The sequence below is a fragment of the Myotis lucifugus genome, unplaced genomic scaffold, assembly GCF_000147115.1.
Source record: "Myotis lucifugus unplaced genomic scaffold, Myoluc2.0 scaffold_601, whole genome shotgun sequence".
NCBI classification, from domain to species: domain Eukaryota; kingdom Metazoa; phylum Chordata; class Mammalia; order Chiroptera; family Vespertilionidae; genus Myotis; species Myotis lucifugus.
Window position 1 is genome coordinate 264,820 of NW_005871649.1, and position 24,127 is coordinate 288,946.

Genomic DNA, 24,127 nt, shown 5'->3' on the forward strand with positions numbered 1-24,127 from the left:
TTATCTAACCCAAAGTTAAACAAGTGTCTTTTGTTTTCTATTCATCAGATTTCTAGCTATGGGCCACGGGAAGGGTTTTATATAAAGTACTAGAGGCCCAGTGCATGAAATTCATGCACTCATAGGAGGTGGGGGATCCCTCAGCCTGGCCTGTGCCCTCTCGCAGTCCGGGAGCCCTCAGGGGATGTCCGACTGATTGCTTAGGCCCGCTCCCCAGGGGAAGCGGGCCTAAGCCGGCAGTTGGACATCCTTAGTGCTGCCACGGAGGCAGGAGAGGCTCCCACCACCGCCGCTGTTCTTGCCAGCTGTGAGCCAGGCTTCTGGCTGAGTGGAGCTCCCCCTATGGGAGCACACTGACCACCAGGGGGCAGCTCCTGCATTGAGCATCTGCCCCCTGGTGGTCAGTGCACATCATAGCAAGCGGTTGAGCACCTTAGCATATCATTAGCATATTACACTTTGATTGGTTGAATGGATGACTGGACACTTAGCATATTAGGCTTTTATTATATAGGATATGCATGTAGGTAAAATTTTTCAGTTAGTAAAGGATTCAAGAAAACCGGTACTCAGCAATGTCAGCTTTCCTAGATTTCAACTTTCTTTGGGAGGAGAATTTGAGATTGTATGAAGGTGATCTTCCCTCTATTCCCTCAAAAGGGAACATGACTTTCATGGAATAGTTTATTGATGTGGAAGCAACAGAGACCATGGAATCAAACTTAACTGCGCTTAAGTTCCAATTGTTATTTGCTGCTATGTTACTTCCAGTTACTTTCCTTGACAAGCTTTCGTTTCTTTATGGAGACAAGGGGAGAAGGAAGTCATAGAAAATATTGGCAATGTTTTGGGTTGTGTGGGGACCAACGGCAGTAACCAGTAAAAGGATCTGGCATGTGGTTGATTAATATTACTTCCCTCTTCAAGTTTTCGTACAAGTTCAATCAACTCTTCTGTCTCTAATAAGCTTTATTATCTAACCCAAAATTAAATAAGTTTCTTTCTTTCTTTTTTATTCCTATTTTAGTGCCCTCACATACCAAGGGGACAATTCCAACTGCATCTATTAAGGCTTGGCGCTCTTGGCCTGAACGAAGAACTATTAAAACAAAATGTACTGTCTGGTATACAGCTATTGGCTGTTTAATTATACTCTGTCTTTTTTTTACTTCGTATTTAAACTATTAAGCATTAGCCTTAGATTGCAGAGCATAAATAAATTCAAAATTCAGTAATGAATCTTTAACTCGTATCATTTTATTCTCTAACATTCAAGCACATGCTAATGTGATTATACCTCGGATTAGAGGCCAAGTATTTCACACGTATTTCCCAGTCTCGGCTCTAAGACATTCAGGAACACCCATCGCTGCCTGGGATTCATCACATTCCCACCCATCCATTCCCCAGCAGGTCTGTAAAGCGGCTTTAATTACTTTCCCATAGTTATAGATCAATAAATGTTATTTCAATTGGACCAAGAAGCATCTGCTCTGTTTTATGTGGAAGGGTGCAAGGACGGAGGAGGTGTGGAGAGAAAACTCTTACACATGAAAAGATTATTCATTTCTGTGTAAGGCATGCTAACTTTCCAGGATTGAAACACGGGGAGATTTTTGCACTCTCTAAACGACTCCGTGAATGACCATGTGTTAATGATCACTCCAAGATTAAAGGGACAGCGATTTTATGTTTTGGCCTAAAACTTTGTAAAATGCCGAGGATGTGGTAGGAAGAAGAAGTACTCTTCCTGGCTTTTCGATCAACGTGCTGTGTGTCTTCGATCAAGATGCTGAGCTTCTCTGAGGATAATTCTTGTCTGTAGCATCTGCTCATCATGTGGGGAGAATAAGCCATTTTATAACAAAAGGGATCATTCAAGAAGCCTTGGAATAATTTACGGAATTAATTTTAAAATGTATATTTATCTGTGAACAGATTGGTTAGGGAATAGAGACAGAGCTGAGAAGGTGCTAGATTCAAATTAGGTTCAGAATTAAACATTTGCTTTCACAATCAAAACTTGCAACCATAAATAGCTCTTTTTAAAAAAAAGATTTTTAAATTGATTTTTAGAGAGAGAAGAGAGAGAAACTTCGACAGGCTGCCTCCTGCACATCCCCTACTGGGGATCAAGCCCACAACCTGGGCATGTGCCCTGACGGGGAATCGAACCAGCTACCTTTTGGTTCACAGGACGACACCAAACCAACTGAGCCACACTGGCCAGGGCAATAGCACTTTTCTTCATGAATCCACTGGTACCCACTCTCTTAGATCCAATATGCTTTTCACTAAACCATGTTGTTACAAAGTGAAGAGTGAAATCGCCTATTTTAACACTCAAATAGTCAATTCTACCTATTAGAAATGTCTTGAAATAAAATACCCAAACTAAAAAAAAAATCTATTTTCTTTTCATTTAAAAATATTGCAGTACATAAAATGAATCACATAGAGCAACTCAGGACAACCAGGGATGATAGACACAATGTAAGAAACAGTTGTGTGCTGGTCACATGACATTGTATACCCAGGCACAGGAGCAGGTGACAGTCCTACATCTATATCCCATTCCCTGACAGCTGGTCTCTGCTGTTAGTGTTCTCCATAGCCACCTTCTTCATCACCAGAAATACAGGATGTGTTTCTTTTTAAAATATATATTTTTATTGATTTCAGAGATTAAGAAAGAGAGAGATAGAAACATCAATGATGAGAGAGAATAACTGAATGACTGCCTCCTGTACACCCCTCCACCCCCAGTGGGGATCGAGCCCGCAACCCGGGCATGTGCCCTGACCGGGGATCAAACTGTGACCTCCTGGTTCATAGGTTAACACTCAACCACTGAGCCACGCCGGCTGGGCAGTAAGATATTTTTCATATATGAAAGTTGAAGGGGCCATAATAATAATAATAATAACAACCCATATTTTCTGCGTGTTTGCTGTGTGCATGCCATCCTGGAAGGTATGTGCATATCATACCTTCACTCTAGCTACCTTCATGGTTCAAACCATAAAACACAAAGATAATAACATGTAATGTCACATCATCACCTGGCAACCAGCACTGGAGGGCCATGGTACACAGTGGGCCCCGATATCACACCACCTCCACCACCTGTGGGGCGTGCAGGAGGCAGCCAATCCATGATTCTCGCTCATCATTGATGTTTCTATCTCTCACTCCCTCTCCCTTCCTCTCTGCAGTCAATAAAATATATTTTAAAAATCTTACTAATATCTCTCCAAATCAGTATCTTGTTTGAGAGATTTTAGACACCCTACGTTGAAAACATTCTTGGCAAAAGGAACAAGGAGCGTTTCAGTTGTACCAACAGCAACGTGGGAAGCTAAACCAGCACCGCAGTGAACTCATCCACACTCATTTTGGTTGGGGTCCATGGGAAGGGAACCGCATCCGCAGACGCTTAAACACCAAATGAGTGCAAATGAGCCCGTAGCTCCAGTTCATGCCCTCTCCTCGTCGGCAGGGTGGGGGAGAGTGCGGAGGTTGAGAGAAACCATCCTGGCCCCATGTGGGATTCAGAAGCCACAGGGGAAGCAAAGATGAAGTGAGCCTTGCAAATCGCTGAGAAGCGAAGGCCTTTGTGTGAGCAGAAACTCACCCGAAGGAGCAGAGATCAGAAGCCTCTCTCATTCCCTGCACTTCCAGGCTTGTCATCACATCCCAGCCGCGGGGAATAAACGTTGTCTGAGAGCTCTCTTTAAGGAACTGAAAGCAGCCTGTCAGGATACGTTCAAGTCGGGGAAAGGATATGGGTCAAGTTCATGACTATTGCACCTTTTGGGGGGGACGTCCATGGAACAAACAGCCATGAATTGCTATTCAATTTCTCTGACAATATTTCTCTCCTTACTAAATAGATTATAAAACACCTTCTGGGTATGGAGCTTATGCCCTCCTGTCTAGAGAAGGTCACAATAGGTAAGGAAGAAAGACATGGGAATCGGCAGGTGGGAGCCCATCCTCGAAGCAGAGTGACCCACAGATGAACCACATCCTGGTAGCATCCCCTGCCTTTCAAGTGGCTGCATCTGCTTTGAACTGCGACGTGTGCATTTTGATGGGAAGCATCTTCGGTGAAGATGCCCGACCACATGCACGCATCCCGTCCTGCTCTTTCCTCAAGTTCCACCAGAGCTCTACAGTGAAGAGATTTTTTTGCAGAACGGAAGTCGCAAGGACTGAAAGAGAAAAGAGGTGATGACAGCCACAAAGCAGGGCAGCTAGTTGGACCTGGTTCCGCTGCCCTAAAATGACGAATCCGTGGCTGTCGGTGGGAACACCCAGAACCAACCCGGAAGGCAAGGCCTGGCAGTGCTGGTAGGGGGTGCGGGGGGGTGCCAGCAATCAGTACCTCTCCATTCCCAAATGCCCTCCCCAGCTCTGTCTGGTTTCTTTTCTTGAGAAATTAAAACAATGTCTCTGGACAAAGAAACATCAAGCCCCGTTGTTGGCCAGAGCACTGCACTGAAAACATGGGGACTGCCTGGCCGGCGTGGCTCGGTGGTTGAGCGTCGACCTATGAACCAGGAGGTCACGGTTCGATTCCTAATCAGGGCACATGCCCGAGTTGTGGGCTCGATCCCCAGTGTGGGGCGTGCAGGAGGCAGCCGATCCATGATTCTCTCTCACCATTGATGTTTTTATCTCTCTCTCTCCCTCTCCCTTCTTCTCTGAAGTCAACAAAAATATATATTAAAAAATGGGGATCCCCTGTGGACTGCATGTTGACCAGAGAACCCCCAACTCCAGCCAGCCCTCTTCCTCAACCTGGGGCGCAGCACATGGCCAGACAGACCGCTACTACCCTAGGCCAGAAACTGGAAAATCGAGTCACCCATGAGTCAAGAACAAAAGATAAAGACTTCGGTGGCTGCCCAACAAATAATGAACCCAGATAATACTCCACTGAACCCAAAGTCAAAGAGCTCGATGGAGTGGGGGCGGGGACAGGGACTCCTGGCTTCTCAACAGCTTCTGCCTCTCCCACTTCTGGGCCAGGACGGCCAAGGATCAAGCCTTCTGCACAAAGCCTCCGACACAGAGACCAAAAATCAGAACCACCACAACCAAAAGCAGTAAAACGCCTCCATCTCCTCTGCAGGATTTCCATCGCCCACTGTCCTCAAATACCAGGATTTCTATAAAGCAAGGCTTTCACAGTGGAAACAAAATTAATCTCATCCCAGTCCGCCACTGGTACCTCTCAAGCATACTTGCTTATACAAGGGTAGGGACATCCGTTACTGATGAAGTCAGTAGGCTTCGTACACCTAGGGGTCTTGTTTATAAGAGCTGCACGAGTTCAACTGTGAGAGAACAAATGCATTTTGTTTGAGTCGATACGTCGCCTCCTTGTCTAGGCGGGCGGGTGGGGGGATGGAGCCCAAGACCGGGATCCTTGCGGAATAAAATCTTTCCATGCAAACATGATTGCCATGGTAGACTGTTTAATCTAGCGATATTGTATTTCATTTCTGGTTTGGGAGAGCTTTGTTGATTTGACCAAACGGGTAGAACTCGGGGCTTATCTCCACTGTTTAGATAAGGGTTACTTGACTTTGGCAGGTGACAAAATCTAGGGTGTGGAACAAAGGGGGCAGAGAGAAAGGCTGGCACATTCCCAGGGAGTGTTTATGTTACGCAGAGTGTATAGATGGGCAGAGAGTTTCAAACAACGCACTGTACTTTGTATAAAATGTCCGCTGTCTGCTGCGTGTTTTCCATAAACCAGCCCTGCGCAATGTCCTTTATTGGGCAAAGGAGACTTCACCTTCTTGCTTAGGTAAACACTGACGCTCTTGTAAAACCGCTCAGCGAGTCTCCCTGGAAGTAGGGCCCTGGCTCGGGGGGTCCCATCCGCCACTGTTTCCTAACACATATTCTAGAAGGGCAGCCGTGTTCAATGTCACTGCTCATGCCAGCATGTCTGTGGCTGCATCTGTACAGAATCTGCACATGTCTGATGCCCAAGTGACCTGCATCCAGATAATAATCCTACTTTTTGGGGGGGGGAGTCATTCTATACAAACATGTCTGACTTGGAAGGAAAGCCAACACAGAAAGCCTGACTTTACAAACACGATGATTATAATTATGGTTGGGTGGTGTTTTTTTTTAAATTCCCTTTTGAAAGTACTTCATCTAAACAAGCAGTTAAGTAGCTTCCTTAGCATATTATACCTTAGCACAGCGGTTCTCAACCTGTGGGTCGCGACCCTTTCACAGGGGTCGCCTAAAACCATCGGAAAACACATATATAATTACATATTGTTTTTGTGATTCATCACTATGCTTTCATGATGTTCAATGTGTAACAATGAAAATACATCCTGCATATCAGATATTTACATGACGATGCATAACAGTAGCAACATGACAGTGATGAAGTAGCCACGAAAATGATTTGATGGTTGGGGGTCACCACCACATGAGGAACTGTATGAAAGGGTCGCGGCATGAGGAAGGTTGAGAACCACTGCCTCAGCATTTACATATCGGCGATCATGCTGAAGCAGGGGAAGGGGCCGAGCAGTGCAGTCCCTGGACGTTAAAAATGCATCAAGAAATAAAGAACACGCCGTGGTGAACTGACAACGTCCGGCTAAGAAGATCAGCACTCACACGCCGAAACTGGACCCGTGGCGGTTAATCCTTTCGTCGTATGACAGAGATGACTGCCTAGCAGCCCATGCCTCGGGACTACTTTTCCAAAACACTTCGACATCTGACAAAGCTAACAAGCAGCCGTGATAATCAGCGTGATCCCCTTGGAATAATTCTGCGGTTTACTGAACTCAACATGTGGCTAATATGTGCAAAAAAAAATGCAATGCGCTGTTTGATGCGTGTAAGTCAGACTTGGTCGTTTGTTCGGTTAGTGAAGGGTTCTCTCTTTTCCCTTGTGATGTATACTTGCATGCAAAGATTAGTTTAACGTTTCATTGTCCAGAGGAATGAAGGGGCAGTTAAATCCGGGGGGGAGTTGCAAACATTAGGGTTTCTCTGATGTCATTTTAAAAAATATATTTTTATTGATTTCAGAGAGAAAGGGAGAGGGAGGGGAAGATAAAAACATCAATACCTGGGGAAAGAGTTGCCATAGCAACCCCCAATGCTCCTATAGTTCAGAAAGGGTATGTATAGGTTAATTTTTTTTAATATATTTTATTGATTTTTTACAGAGAGGAAGGGAGAGGGATAGAGAGTTAGAAACATCGATGAGAGAGAAACATCGATCAGCTGCCTCCTGCACATCTCCTACTGGGGATGTGCCCGCAACCCAGGTACATGCCCTTGACCGGAATCGAACCTGGGACCTTTCAGTCCACAGGTTGACGCTCTATCCACTGAGCCAAACCGGTTTTGGCATATAGGTTAATTTTTAAAGAAGTATTCTTCCACTTTACACTCATAGCTAGAAACTGGTTTTCATGGTCAGGAAAATAACGTCAAAGCCATACATACGAGCATCTGTCCATGTCGGTACTTAGATTCTACTCCTGTCTGTCCCCAGGATTCATTTCACCAACAAAGCCAATCTCCTCACCGCGCCCATCACGTGCCGCTCAGAGCCAACAGGGATGACCGTGGAATGAGGCTGACACCCACCGCGCAGAGACAGTGATGAAGAGGCCACAGGGCTGGGAGGCCTTGGCCTTGCAAGTTTCCAACACAAATCGCTCTCCTTGTGGATAAAGCGTAGTCCAAGATGTAGCCAGGCTCAACTTCTAAGATCTGCTCCTATAACCACGCCTTCCATGCTAGTGACTCTAACAGGGCACTTTCACACACAAGCATCATAAAGTCAATTCGACTCTAAGCTTTTCTAGAGTTTTAACGGAGAGGAAGAGAAAGAGAGTAACTACCTCCTTTGAACAGCACTCCACTTGCCTTGTTTTAGAGAAACCGATGCTGTAGCAAAAGCACAACCTTGGAGAAGTGGCTCATCTGAGTGCAAAGAACAGGACGGGTTGGTCAAGGGGCTGGGTGCACATCCGGTCTGTTCCACCGAAGAGCTGCGTGACCTTGACAAAGACACCCGAGCACCAAAAAAAGGTCTTGGTTTGCTCTTCTGTAAGATGACGTTGGAGGCCTGGCTAAATTCTGTGGCTACTTCTCTCCGGGCGCATATCCTGAGAGCAGTCAAGTTCAGTCTATTCTGGAGGCCACAGGTGATTCACGCACATCAACCACAGTTCCAGACAACACACTGAGGCAGAACAAGGCAGGTATCCCTTGAATGCACACTGCTTGCTTCTTCAAGCTTTTAAGGCAACCATTTTTTTTTATTTTTATTTTTTTTAGAAAACGTGTGCAGGATTTCAAAGTGACTCAAGCAATCACTTTATATCCTAATAGGATAAAGTTTATGCATAATGCAGTGTGACCTTTAAACTACTGACATCCATGCTATGTTATTGTTAGTGTTGCATGTTAAGCTAGCAAATTTTTCAATGAACTCTCGCTGGCTTTACCACAGACACAGATGGGAGGCGGGCTCCTCTTGTTCATAAGGTTCTCATTATTAACTCAGCCCGGCTTGAATATTTGACTGAAGGGAAGGACCGTGTCATTATTTTCAGATTTCCTTCTATGACTTAACTGGGCTTCATCTGCCAGCTTTTGAAACGCCAAGTACTTCTTGGCGCCAGACTTGGCGTACTGCTCTGTGACTGCCACCCCCAACGCTCCGGCTCGAGGAAGTCTCCTCGCCATCAAAACAGTTTAATAAAACTGAGATCGTGATTAAGAGTTACTCATCAATTGACGAGGCCTGCCAAGCTGGTGCTATTTATGAATTCTTCCACACAATCGTTTCAGCCAAACAAAGACAATCCGCACTCATAGAGTGGCAGGCTAGGAAGCTGGTTCAACGTTTCCATGATTTATAAGGTCTGTGTTGTACTGGAAACCACATTTCTTTAATAGGTAAACTGGCATTCCATTGAACAATTCAATCTGCTTTAAATCTAGTCTAAGGCTCTGGGCAGCTTAAGGGACATTCTGAATATAAATGTAATTCCTCTATTCACCTTTGGGCAATATCTCTCGGCACCGATGTGATCGGAGGATAAGGCATAGGAATACCTGTGCACTGGAGGGTAGAATTCAATTATTAAAATATTGGCACTAAAGTCACTTAGAAAAATGTTAAAAATCACCCTGATTCCAAATGTAAATAATGTTGTAGGAGCCTGGTTAAAGACATAAATTAAAACAACAACATAAAAGAAATAACAAGCGGTCCTGATATTACTGTTTCCATGTGTCTTGACCACGAACAATAATCTAAGTAGGCAAGAATCCTTTGAAACTATCTTTGATGGTTATTAGAAAAGATAATTCAATCTGTCGATGCCTAGAAGAGCCCAGTGGTGGACCCATACGTCGTCCCACATAACTGAAAGGAGAGAGACCAGTTCTCCATCCTAAAATGTTATCCATCGTGATCTGCTTCAGTGATTCTTTGAGCATCTCATGGTCTACACGCCCCATCACCCGTCCAGTGTTTGTAAGACATCGGAGATAAATGATCAGTTTTGAGTTTTCATTTCATCCCTTCATATGGCAATCCAGGCTTCTGTGCAACATCTCTAATCATCAGAACAGTCCTAAAACAACAACAATCCAAACCAGCTTCCTGGTAGGCAGCCAATGAGTGATTCTCTCTCATGGTGGATGTTTCCATCTCTCCCTTCCTCTCTGAAATCAATAAAAAACTATATATATATATATATATATCAGCTTCCTTGTAATTCTTACAGTGGTTGAAATGGATCTATCAGAAAATCCTAGGTTTACTTCCTCTTCTGTAGGTTACTTCATCCAATACCTGAGACTCGAGTCTCAACCTATTTTTCTCCCCTGTGGACCGTCTTCTCCAGGTATTTTCAATGGCTGAGACACGCCCACTGTCCCCACCTCTCACCACTGCTTATCAGTCACTCTTTGACGATGGCATCTAGAAGCAACACCTCAGATACAATCTAGTTAAAGAGGACAGTGAGGCTAGTACTTCTAATGAATTAAAATTTAAATATTTATTGCCCAGGCGGTGTGGCTCAGTGGTTGAGCGTTGACCTATGAACCAGGAGGTTGAGGTTCCATTCCCAGTCAGGGCACATGCTGGGGTTGCAGGCTCAATCCCCACTCAGGGGCATGCAGGAGGCAGCCGATCCATGATTCTCTCTCATCACTGATGTTTCTCTCTCTCTCCCTCTCCCTTCCTCTCTGAAATCAATAAAGATATATTAAAAATAAATAAAAAATGTATATTAATGCAGACTAAACATGTCTCATGGGAATCATGAGACAGAAACAACAGAAAAGTCCCATGAATGGTAAATGTTCCAGCAACAAGCATGAGAGGAAGTTTGAGAGCACTTAGGCCCTAAGTCTTAGGGGAAACATACCAACCTCAATATACACGGCACCTCTAAGTCTGAAATCATTTTACCACCAAACAGCATGCTCTTCAGCCCACACAGTAATATTCAAAAGCTGAATTTTTATGTTTAGACTTACCATGTTGTATGTCTTTCATATCCAAGTGGAGGCTAGACATTAATATTCCAACCGCTTGCGATCTTTTGTTGCTTAATAACTTGACAACCTGCTCAAGAAAGAAAAGGGGGAAATGTCCATGTGAACGCCAACGATAAGCTTAATAACATGTTGTTTAATCCTAAACGAGGAACAAATCAAGTCATTATATAAAGCATTCAAAAATGGTTTAGAAAGAGCTCTGGGGTTGTATATTATAAAACTTCAAAATCCACCATTTCCACACTCCACCCCCTCTGAGTGTTCCCATTACCCTGAATGGCAGGCGCTTTACCAGTCTTAAGAGCTGGGTAAGTCAACAAGTAAGATTTGTCATAGTTTAGGAAGTCAGTTGGGTCTCTGTAAAAATAACAACTTCACATTTGATCATTTGCAGCCTGAGATTTAAAAAGTGGTCCTTCATAGACGCAGAGTCATAGAAGCATGAACAGACTGTTGAACCTCAGAGGGAAGGCAGGGGAAGGTGGGTGGAAAGAGATCAACCAATGAACTTGTATGCACATATGCATAACCCATGGACACAGACGATGGGGTGGTGAGGGCCTGAGCGGGGGCAGACAGGAGCGGGCTGGAAGAGGTTAATGGGGGAAAAGGAGGACCGATGTAATACTTTCAACGACAAAGATTAAATAAAATAAAAAAAACCAAGATGATCTCAGAAACCTCAGCTGAAAAAACGGAAAATGCAGAAATAACGAATTTGAAATCTACCAAATTAGGACATATAACCAAGAAAAAAGTCTATTTTCAATGACCTGAATTCACATTAGAGTCAGCTAATCCTTTTAACAAAGCATTTATCATAGACTCCCCTGAGAGGCAGGGCTGTGTAGGGATCATGAACAAGAACTCTGTAAAAATAAAGCAGTGTTTCTCCAACTTTACTAGGCACTTCGGTCATCTGGGATCTTTTTTTAATGCAGGTTCTGATTCCGAGGCCTGGATGGGGGCTTCTGGAAAAGCTACTCCAACACCCTAAAGCCTCAGTTCTCTCATCTAAAAAAAAAAAAATGACAGCATCAACTTCAAAGTCTGTAGTGGATATTCAGAAGGATAATGCGCTTGACACTCTTAGGAATAGACCTAGCGAATAGTGTCTTCATTGCAATAATCTATATATATAAAAGCCTAAGCAACCGCTCAACCGCTCGACCAGTAGCTATGATGCACACTGACCACCAGGAGGCAGATGCTCAACACACAGGCATGGAAACATGGAACAGACTGATGACTCTCATAGGGAAGGGGGGAGGGGAGAAGTCGGAAAGAGATTAACCAAAGATCTTATATGCATACTAGAGCCCAGTGCAGGGATTCATGCACTGGTGGGGTCCCTCAACCTGGCCTGCAGGGATGGGGCCAAAACTGGCAGTCCGACATCTCCCAAGGGGTCCCGGATGCAAGAGGGCGCAGGCCAGGCTGACGGAGCCCACTGGTGCACGAATCCGTGCACTGGGCCTCTAGAAATAGCTATAAAAGACACTTAGGAAAGCATTTTTAAATGTTTGCTCAAGAATGAAATACCTGTCAACTTTTCATTACTGAGTTTAATCCTACACGATAATTAATTCTTTTTCCTTCCTCTCACGTAATTTTCTAAGAAATTAAGACCATTATCGGTTCAAAGTCCTTTTCCAGTGGTTGCAAACAATTTCTCATTATCTCCCCTGGCATCCTACATGGCCAATCACGAATCTGCTTTGAACAGGTGCCATACTAGGCCCTGGAAGAAAATAAAATCATACCTACGACGGAAAATGCAGAAATAACGAATTTGAAATCTACAAAACGGAAAATGCAGAAATAACGAATTTGAAATCTACAAAATTAGGACATATAAATCAATAACTTGGAAGTTTCTTACGATCTGGTAGAATCATGCACTACAGAAAGACACTGAGGAACCTTCTCCTGGTCTAAATGCAGAACTACACCAAGGGTTTTGTTTCCTAATCCCCGCCCAGTCAGTCATGAAGCGCACACCGCTCTCCTCCAAAAGGGCTTGGCACACACACATCCTTGCTGGAAACTGAATCTTAGATTAGAGGGGTACGCGGCCAGATCCAAGGAGTAGGGTAAGATAAGAAGAGTCAGCTATAGAGATTAGGGACCGGTGAATTCCGAAGCAGAAGGAGAGGATGTAAAAATTGCTGTTTCGCACACAGATATTCGAGCACAGGGCAGGATATACAGTGGTATACAATGCAATCGAGGAGCAACAGATGAAAAGAGCAGCCAAGAGCACTCTAAAGAGAACGTAACAGGAGAGGACGAGCAAATATGAAATAAGAAGCCCAAACTAAACAAGAGGTTTAAGAATGGAAGGGGAGGCAGACAGGGTAGAACTCCCAGACTCCGAACTGACAATGATTTGACCTGTGTGGAGGTAAGAGAGCTGTAGTTCAGCCCATGTCTTTGCCTAAGTGAGCAGCTAGGTAACTTTGGACAAGTTCTTTAACTAATAGACCTCAATCCCCCATCTGTAGAATATACTTAATAGTCCATATGTGACATTCCCATAACTTGAGACAATAGAATATGTAATGAGAAAAATTTTTAAAGTATAAAACATCTTGCAAATGCAAGGTGTTGGTGTTAGTGATCCAATGACTAGCACTTATATTTTACTAGAGGCCTGACGCACGAAATTCGTGCAAGGGGCTCGGCCCTCGCAGCCCTGGCTTCGTCCGGAAGGTCGTCCAGAAGGTTGTTCAGCTGTCCAGTCTAATTAGCATATTATGCTTTTATTATTATTATGGATCAGGCTATTAAAGCACCTGAGCTTATTCCAAAAAGAGGAAGACAAGCAATGATAGAAAGTGATAAGGAATAAACCAAATAAAGTTTGGCAAATTCTAGAATGAAGAGAGAACAACCCACACAATGATTACTCCCCATCGTGTAGCAAACATACAAAGTGCTGGTTCTCTAAGATCTCTTGAGACACACATCCTGTGGGTCATCCCACAACTTTGATTTGGGTTCAAATAGTTCTCCTTTGGAAAGATGGGGTGATCTCTAGATTTTTTTTGACCCAGTGAGAATCAGGAACCAAGACCTTTCTTGGTACTGCCTGATACCAGTTCATGCAAACAGCAAACATCTTAAATCCGAACGAGTCTACACTCCAAAGTAAAGAATGCCTGTATGAGATTTTGCAGAGCAAGAGGTTATCAGGGTTTGGGTGGGTTTTGAAGTCAACCCACACAAGAAAAGAGGCCTGCAGCCTTATTTACTCTACCACCTTCTCCTCTTGCAATTAGCACTAAGCCTCAGGGCAGGGTGGCCGGCCTCACAGGCATCCAACCGCATTCCAAGGCCCTGCAGACCAGAGAAGACATTGACACTGACCATACCCAGGAGGGATATCTCCAGACTATCTGGTTGGCACCAGACAAGCCTGTCTACTTGGGCAGACTCAGCACAATCTGGGACACAAAACAGGTAGTTTGCTGATTGGGGAGATAGCTGGCATCCCCCACAGATTAAGAAGCTAGACGTCAATGATTTGACCTGTGTGGAGGTAAGAAATCTGTATTTCAGCCCATGTCTTTGCCTAAAGGAGCAGCTAGGTAACTTTAGACTAGTTCTTTAATGGCTCTCAATTCCCCTATCTGTAGAATATTCCTCAGTGGGGGTGTGCAGGAGGCAGCCTATCAATGGACCTCTCTCATCACTGATGTTCTATCTCCCTCTCCCTTCCTCTCTGAAATCAATAAAAATATGTTTAAAAAGCAAAGCAAAGCCACAGGCTTGTTCTAAATAAATTCAAGTTGAATAGAGTAATGAAACAGCCTCTTAGCTTGGTGTATGTAATGTACTCAAATCACATCTGCCAAAATATTAACTAGCGTGTATCTGTTGACAGAGAAGGAAGCAAGGCTAAGAATGGGAAATGGCTGAAAGCCATGACAACATGGGCTGGGCTGGGATTTCCACTCACCTCTGCCTGACTCCAAAGCTCACCTGTTCCCCTGCTCTAGGCCCCGTTGGCCACACGCCCCTTACACACACATACACATGGTGCAGCATCCTTGACATAACAGAGCACCCAATACACCAGAAGAATCCACTGACAGAGAAACACGAAATAATATTGGGCTTTTTAATATCTATATATATAAAAGCCTAAGCGACCGTCCGACCGTTCGACCAGTAGCTATGACATGCACTTAACCACCAGGGGGCAGATGCTCAACACCCAGGCATGGAAACATGGAACAGACTGATAAATCTCAGAGGGAAGGGGGGAGAGTGGGAAGAGATTAACCAAAGATCTTATATGCATACCAAAGGCCTGGTGCATGGATTTGTGCAGCAGTGGGGTCCCTCGGCCTGGCCTGAGGGGATGGGGCTGAAACTAGCAGTCTGACATCCGCCGAGGGGTCCCGGATTGCGAGAGGGCAGAGGCCAGGCCGAGATGTCCCACCAGTGCACAAAGCCGTGCACCGGGCCTCTCATTTTCATTAAAGGGACAAGTGTAAAAGAATTAGAAATGCAATTCCTTACTGATATCAACTGCTCCTTTCTTAGCTTACACTGAAGCAGTTAGGATGATTCTGACAAAGCAAAACAAAACAAAACCGATAAAAAGTATAACATGATCATAAGAAAACTGAGGAAGAAAAAAATGACATTAGGTTATATTTTCATAAAAATATTATTCTAATAGGTTGCACTTCCAAATTTTGTATTTTATTTTTTTTAAATATTACAGTAACATGGAATAAAAGGTTGAACATAAATACCACTAAGCTCTTAAAATAAAATGTTTTTCTAATTAAAACGAACTATCACAACTACCCATCTCTTTCCACTCTGTAAGCACAGTGAAAACACACAGAGATGTTGAAATTCCTGGAATTTAAAACAATACACAACCTTCTCTTTTATATTCATTAGACACAGCATTTTGCCAGTTTTGTCATGTAGAAGACATACATGCAAGATATAATTTGGCCCTTCATCACTTCAAACATCTTGCCAATCAAAAAACTATGTGTCATCCGCCCAATAGCATGCACGTTCACCGGGTTGTATTTTTCTCTTCGGAATTCCTGCTAAAAATCTGGTTTTCTAGATATTTGCACTATCTCCACCGTTAATGTAACGTAGCGTTCTTAGCTGGGAATTCACAGGCTAAGATTAGAAGTATTCAAGTGTGAGTAAAACATCTATGTTTCATGATATTATTTAGATATCAAAGGTGTCTACAGAATAGGGACATCAGCATATTTTGATGAGTGATGTCAACTATCACAAATAAAAGATATGATATAGATGAAATGATAAGGTTACTGGCAACCCCAAATGAATAAGACTCTTACTGAGACCATTTTTACATGCATTCTTGGTATTTTATGACAAATATGTTTTGCTTAGCACATAAGAATAAAGGGCTATATCGTATGGATTTTTGTAATCACTTCCAAAAAAAAAATTAATGCTGGAGTGCCTTTTACTATCCACATTTTTTTAGCTAAATTGCCCTGTTCAAGGTCACACACTCATCGAGTTCACAGTCTGAGCCACAGCCCTGCTCCACCCCTAACCTTCAGTATGAAGAGCCTACTTCGGCCAAGGACTGTCACATACTGGGCCTCACTCCCCACCTATTCCTCAATATTCCGTGCGATCAGACACAGTGCAAGGCAGATAAACCATAGAGAGAACACTTTTATTTTTCAAGTTGCTGGCTGCAAAGCAAATTTGAGATAGAAATCCCTGTCTAAATAGTCTGCCCTACATGTTACGAGTTTCAGGGAAAATAAGAAAAATAAACAAAACCCCAAAAAAGTTCCCTTCCTTTGTAGTTACAGCACAACAAAATACCAGTGATTGATTTTGATTTTTGAAAAGGCCAGTGTTACAAGGAAGAAATGAAATATTCGGGGAATGAGGGACCACCTAGCATCAGTTTATGGAATAGAGACTGCATCGTAAACGTTTGGTTATTCCGTGAATGGTCATCCCGTTTGTGGCCTATTCAGCCATCTGCTTTCCTCCTGCCCCTTAGCCATTAGCATGATGTGACTTTTTTGGCTCTTCTATAGACACAGGCTTGGTTCCTGGCTCTAGCCACTGAACAGCACGGTGCCTTTCGCACCGTGAAGAGCGACGAGGGTGAAAATTGCATTTGATCCTAGCCATCCGAGGAACACAGTTCCAGCTTTCTCGCAAGTCTCCGATCTATTTCTGGAAATGACATATTGGCTAAGCAACTGGTGCATTTCCCAAAGACCTCCTAGAGTTTGGAAGTAAAAGAGAAATAAACATTGACTTGTCAGTGATCTAATTTATGATGCTCATTTTTTAGGGAATAAAAGCTTCAATATGTGATTTTTTTTTAAGTCTTTAAAGACAAATGGCGTTCTTTGTGGCGGCACCATTTTCAAGGATTGTATGCCTAGCATTTTTCCTTCCTTCAACAATTCCATTTAAAGGGACAGACAACTGTGCTAACTGTGTACGTTCTGGCACATTCTCATCCAACAACAGTCAAATCATTCATTACTCATCTCCTGGAAGATATCTTCTAACTCTATGGTCCCAAAGTATCAAATTGCTTTTCAATAATCGTTTTTCTAAAGCGGTTATTGTTTACAACAAATATTTAATTACAACTATAATAAAGTAAAGAAAAGTCAAATAAATAGTTTAATTTTTGCATATGTATATACACTTGTAATCATCACTCGGATCCTTAAACAAAACATGACTAGCCTCCCTGAAGGCTCCATTCATACCTCTCTCCTATCAATACTTCCCCCAAAAGTCTCATTCTGGCTTCTATTGACACAGTTTCCTGCTGTCTGATCTTTAACATCAGATAAGTGGACACATACTGTTGATATTGAGCTTTGTCTATGAAATCCACCAATATGGCTGAGTAAAATGGTAGGTGATTATTTTTCATTGCTGTATACTATTCCCCTGTGTCGTTATAACACAATTTATTCTTCCATTTTAATCATGATGAATATTTGGAATGTTTTCAGTTTAGAAGTATTACCACCAGTGCTACTGTAAGCATTCTTACACATGTAATTTTTTAAATATATATTCTATTGATTTTTTTACAGAGAGGAAGGGAAAGGGATAGAGAGTTAGAAACATCGATGAGAGAGAAACAGCGATCAGCTGCCACCTGCACACCCCCCTCCCCCACCGGGAATGGAGCTCGGAAACCCGGACGTGTGCCCTTGACCGGAATAGAACCCGGGACCCTCAGTCCACAGGCTGACGCTCTATCCACTGAGCCAAACCAGCCAGGGCGAAAAGATGCTTTTAAAAGGAAAGCTCATGAGTATCATGGTGATTTTAAAAATACTCTGTAACTTCCTCTCAGACAGATACGGCCTAGAAGTCCCTCTATTTAGTCACGTAACAATGACATCCAGGCTTTGTTTAGGGGGCGGTGGGGAGGTAATCCTGGGACAGTCAGGAACCATTCTTGATTTATTGCAATATCGCAGGCTTCCTCTTTTCCTCCCTTTCCAATTTTTGGAAGCCAAAAAACTAGTAACTGAGGTAGAGGCAGAACAGAGACTGGAGTCGGTACGATTGGTTTGACAAAACCGGCTGGGGAATGGGGCCAGGAAGCTAGCCAATAGAGAAGAGAAGAAGCCAGTTCCCTCAGGAGGACCACGGAAATACAGGCATTATACTCATCTGACTCATCACCATTTCTAACGGGAACTCATCTGTGGGGAGATGGATACGCACATATCCTTTTGGTAACAACAGAAGGTTTTTCTACATCGAAAGCAGAAGGCATACGATTACTCTCCAGCAGCACAATTATGACAAGCGTAACGTACGTCTCTAGGGGAGAAGAGAAACACACGTGCAAACTCAGGCCGGACTGGGGCTGAAAGAGACACACTTGGCGTCCGTACATGCAAGGCACTCACTCGCCCTTCGAAGGCCTCGCCCCCTTTCTTCTCCACGGGGTCCCCTTTCCTGGATGTTCGCTACACACTGGCTATCTTCCCCTAAAGAAGGGCTGTCCAGTGGGGACCATTTGGCCGTCCCCCCCACTTTCCTCCCCTTTTCAGGGGTCACCGGCAAGAAGGGAGGAAGCATGGCGAGGGTGGGGGGGTGGCTGTCATCGACCTTTTTTTCCTGCCCCCCCCCAAAAAAACACACACCTAGAAAAACCAGCCGACACCATGGGTTAAAGGCTAGTCTGGCTGGAAGGAATGAAAAGTAATGAACCGATGATCACAACTCTCAATGCGTTAAATATGCCTTATTAATTAAAGGACCCAGGGCGGGGGTGTGGGGATGAATTCAGGCACGGTAGCAATTCTATCCCTACCCACATCTCTTCAGCCACCCAAAAGGTGACTCACCCCAGGCTTTAAAGCAGTGATTCTCAACCTTCTGGCCCTTTAAATACAGTTCCTCATGTTGTGACCCCAACCATACAATTATTTTCGTGGCTACTTCATCACTGTCATGTTGCTACTGTGATGAATCGTCATGTAAATATCTGATATGCAGGATGGTCTGAGGCGACCCCTGTGAAAGGGTCGTTTGACCGCCAAAGGGGTCTCGACCCACAGGTTGAGAACCGCTGCTTTAAAGAGACCATGAAATACACAGATTGTCACAGGCAGGTATCCCGATAGTTGTCAGAAACCCACTTCTGATCACATCACGGGAATGGCCCACTGGGGTTGTCAGGACTGGGAATAGATCAATGCACAATATTTCGGATCCGCCCCCTGCACCTCCTTGTGTGAAAATACAGGAAGAGGAGGGATGGAATAGTATGGTATCACCCCTAAGTAATAAGGGATCCTAGGGCCTAGTCCAAGACGACTACATAGAGCTTTCTAGAATAAGGAACATCTTTTCCAATGTCAGCCTTCCTGCGAACCTTAGCAAGAGTCTTCATATAAAGATCCTACGTTCATCCCTTCGAATGACTTCTGTGTCATTAAAAAAAAAAAATTCAAGAAAATACTCTTAGCAAGAGAGATGGATCGGCGTGCTTTGAGAAGAACACTTAAAAAGATGCTGGGCCCCTATGCAATAGTTTTTCTAATAACTCGAGTTTCTTAAGTGTCCGTGAGTGAATAAAAGAAGCAAGGGCAATACCTAAACCACTAGAAACCGACAACGATCACAGTTTAAAAATACAATGTTGGTGGAAGTAAACACGGAAAAGATAAAATAAATATAGGGGCAGAGCAGCAAGACCACACAGCGATGACAATAACATGTTCCATCAAGCCCTGGGTGGCCCAGTGAAAAGAAAAACCTATAGAAGGCTATTACGAGCGGGGAGCAGCACGGCTATTAAAACAGGCAGTGAAACCTGTGAAACCATACTAGTATGCGGGAGAATGGCAAACATGACTTATTCAGTTGGATGAAGAAAAAAGAGCGCCAACCCAAAACAAACCAGAAATGAATTGCTATTTGGAATGAGTCATGTGTTGAACACCCATTCTATAATTCTGCATGCGATGCCGGCTGCGAGACTGAAATGCTCATTGAGTCTCAGCATGGAATACAGGAAAGAGTGCAGATGATGGAACAATGCAAAATGTTCGGCACAGTTAAGAGCGCGGTACTTGTTCCTCTATCCCAGCCGTGGGCAAACTACGGCCCGAGGGCCAGATCTGGCCCGTTTGAAATGAATAAAACTAAAAAAAAAAAAAAAGACCGTACCCTTTTATGTAATGATGTTTACTTTGAATTTATATTAGTTCACACAAACACTCCATCCATGCTTTTGTTCCGGCCCTCCGGTCCAGTTTAAGAACCCATTGTGGCCCTCGAGTCAAAAAGTTTGCCCACCCCTGCTCTAGAAGCATTAGAAGCTCAGTGGCCTGGCTACAAAGAAAGTTTGTAAGTGTATGAAAAAGATGTCTAAAGCAGGCTTTTAATTCCATAGTGTGGCCTATAATATCACATTAGATAAGAGAGAAAAGCAAAGGAAAGAGACTCAGGAACATAAGGGTTAGGATACTCGTGGTAAATACAGAACACAGGGAACGATATTTCCTGGGGGGGAAAAAAGGGAACAAAATATATGGAACATGTTGCCAGGAAGAAAACTGAGCAATGAGAATAAATGATTCAAGAAGCACCTAGAAACGCTTTTAAATGTATGTATATGTATGTGTGTGTGTGTATATATATATATAGATATATATTTCACTTAGCATGATACTCTCCAGGTCCCTCCATGTTGTCTTAAAGGGTAAGAGAGTCCTCTCTCTCTCTCTCTTTTTTTTTCTGCATAGTATTCCATGGCATAAATGCACCATAGCTTTTTTATCCACTCATCTACCGATGGGCACTTGGGCTGTTTCCAGATCATGCTAAGTGACATAAGCCAGTCAGAGAAAGACCAGCACCACGTGATCGCACTCAGCTGTGGAATCTAATTAACGAAATAAACTAATGAACGGAGTGGATCAGAGACACGGAGGCAGGGAACAGAGTGCGGAACCTCAGAGGGAAGGCGAGTTGAGAACACACGTCCCCATCCCCTGCTCCAAATAGAATTTAGATTCCATTAATGAGCAAAAATCCATCCTTTCTTTTTTGCATGAATGAGTTCTTGATTTTCACAGATGATCAGAATAAGGTAATGAATCTTAATGAACTTTCCAAACGATTCTTTTAAGGAAAGGTCACAATGAGGCCCGACACGCTGGCCACGTTGAGAAAACACGCCCAAGTACTCACTTGCTTAGCCTTGGTCTTCGAGATGGTGTCAGAAATCGGCTTCTTCCTCTCCTTTACTGCGGTTTTGGAAAACAGCTCCTCAAACTCGTGGCAATCTATGGACGGCTCTTCAATTTTTTCCCAGATCAGCGAAGCACCAGAGTCTCTAAAGTTAAGCAAAACACCAACTGAAGGAGCCATGAGCTGGCGTTTAATACAGGCGCACCATCCACGGGCAACCCGAGCGGTGACACGCGCTGGTGAGAGGCCACACGGAGGGAGAAGGGAGGACAAGAAGGGCCGAGGGGTGAAAAGAAAAGGATGAGAGGAAGCCGGGAAAGAAGGTAGCATCGGCGGAAGGAACAGAAGAGGCAAACAGAGAAAGGAAAGGGGAGGGGAGAGAATACTCTTTTCCTTTGAGACCGCTGATGAGAAAGTTAAAAATAGCATCGGCGCAGAAACCTCTGCTTAGAAATCATAACGTCCAGGAAGGCTCTGTGATCAAGTCGGTGTGTACAAACATCTATATAATAAAAGCCTAAGCAACCCGTATGGCAGAACGACCAGTCGTTAAGATGCGCACTGACCACCAGGGGGCATACGCTCAACACAGGAGCTGACCCCGGTGGTCAGTGAGCTTCCACAGGGGGAGCGCCACTCAGCCAGAAGCCGGGCTCACGCCTGGGGAGCACAGCGGCGGTGGCGGGAGCCTCTCCCACCTCCTCGGCAGTGCTAAGGAGCAGCGAGCCGAGCAAGGAGCAGCGAGCAGGCGGGTGGTAAGGGGCAAGGGGTCCTGGACATCCCCCAAGGGCTCCCGGACTGCAAGACGGTGCAGGCTGGGCTGAGAGACCCCCTCCCGCAGTGCGTGAATTTCGTGCACCGGGCCTCTAGTAAGAGAAATAAAAGCCCTCTCAGTGTGGGCGATAAAGGCAGGAAATGTCTGGTATCTCACAACCCCGACTTGACTCTTATTCCCGGGCGAGAAAAGAAATCACGTTATGATCCAGGCAGCAACCTCATCTCCCTACCACTTCCCATCATGCCGCTGTTAGCTGACATCACAGTAGCTACAGGTTCATGGAATACCATCTGAAAAGGGTAGACTCGTTTTTTAAAAAGAAAAAGAAAAAACACTTCCTATATCTGGATAAAATTAGTTTGGGGCATAGTTTAAAATAGATGCATCCACATATACAGGTAAATGGCAACTACATAGAGAATTAGTGACCAAGTTAGAAGTAGTCAAAATATATACATTCTTCCCCTTCAATACTATGTATGATTCAGCCAAGAGAAAAAATATTAATATAAGAAATGAAAACGGCCCTGGCCCGTGTGGTGCAGTTGGTTGAGCATCAATCACCCCATGCATCCAAAGGTCGCTGGTTCGATTCCTGGTCAGGGCACATGCCGGGTTGCGGGCTCCATTCCCAGTAGGGGGCGCGCAAGAGGCAGCCGATCAATGTTTCTCACATCAATGTTTCTCTCTCTCTCCCTTCCTCTCTCTCAAATCAGTAAAAACATTTTTTAAAAAAATGAGAATGAGCCTGATGAATATCCTACTTCTGAATCCATACCACATCACACAAGCCAAATTCAAGGAATCCTGCAAAGTGCATGTATTTTCTTGCACCAGCACATGCCACAGCCATATGTCCTGGAGATCAGGGGACACAGTCCATGGACTGTGCATGGATGAGTAATACGCCACCCACATACCTGGGGGCAGGTGTTCTTTTATAAATATCACTAGAGGCCCGATGCATGAAATTCGTGCAAGGGGCTCGGCCCTCGCAGCCCGGCTTCGTCCGGAAGGTTGTCCGGAAGGTCGTTCGGCTGTCCGGTCTAATTAGCATATTACGTTTTTATTATTATAGATTCCCAACTATGACTTCAAGACTTCACACTGTGCCACCAATCTTCTATGAAAGGGCCATAAAATTCTCAAAGCTGAGTGACCTCACACCCAGAGGGTGGGTACGTGTATTTTTGTGTAGCACATTTGTGTGGAAAAAGACAACCGTAGACAAAATGCAACCTTACAACAAGACCGTCCCTCCAAACACATGCAAACAGCACCCTCGCAAGTCTGTGCGTGTAAGGGTTTGATTCACATGGTTAACGCGGTTGTCAGAGTGAGGCAATAGAGCAGGCAGGCTAAGTAAATCTATACCCCTCCATCTTTAAAAGATCAATCAATACCTAGATAGACAGGTATCTGTACACCGTATGCATTGATACATATATGCCATTCGTTCTATCCTTCTGATACCTCTGAGAAAGTAGAATTTTAAATAACAGATTGTTTCACCAAATATTGACTTAAAAGATCTACAGACAAATTTTAGAACAGTACTGAAAAGGGCACTAAATTGTCATTTTCCTGAGTTATTAAGGAAAGTACCTCCCTGGAACTTCCTGAGGGCAACGGAGACAGCGTTAAATAGAAAATAAAGAATACTCTGAATGAAAAAGAGGGAATTAAGAAGAGGTGGGGGAGGGGTGTTCCCATTCCGGGCTGAGCCCCCATGCACACTACCTTTTACTGTGCAGCTGAATTCTCGTCCAGTACAGAGGCTTCATGGGCCGGCAAGGCTCTATGGGCTGCTTCCTACTCCCTCTGTCCTGGCTCATCCCTAATCCAAACCAGCCGGTTGGCAGCGGCGGGGGAAGAAATCCGCATGCGTGTGGTGCTGGTAAAGTGCTACCCCCGGCTTGTGGGGGGCCAGGGCCAGGAAGCAGAGCAGGTGGCGGTGGGGCTGCAGGGATGCCAGTTCCTGGACCGGGAGGGGGAGCTGGAGCAGGTGGGATACCCACACCTGGCAAAGGAGGAGGTGGGGGA

At 44.3% G+C, this 24,127-nt stretch overlaps 1 protein-coding gene across 1 annotated transcript in view; it reads right to left on the reverse strand.

The window, feature by feature from the left end:
- FMN2 (formin 2) overlaps window positions 1-24,127 on the reverse strand; it is a 132,437-nt gene that overhangs the window by 68,806 nt on the left and 39,504 nt on the right. The window contains exons 8-10 of the mRNA XM_023745894.1: window positions 23,825-24,127; window positions 21,307-21,451; window positions 10,561-10,648 (exon numbers count right to left, since the gene is read on the reverse strand). The exon at window positions 23,825-24,127 is cut by the window's right edge and continues 5 nt beyond it. Coding sequence (XP_023601662.1) covers window positions 10,561-10,648; window positions 21,307-21,451; window positions 23,825-24,127 — 536 coding nt within the window. The remainder of the gene's footprint in view (window positions 1-10,560; window positions 10,649-21,306; window positions 21,452-23,824) is intronic.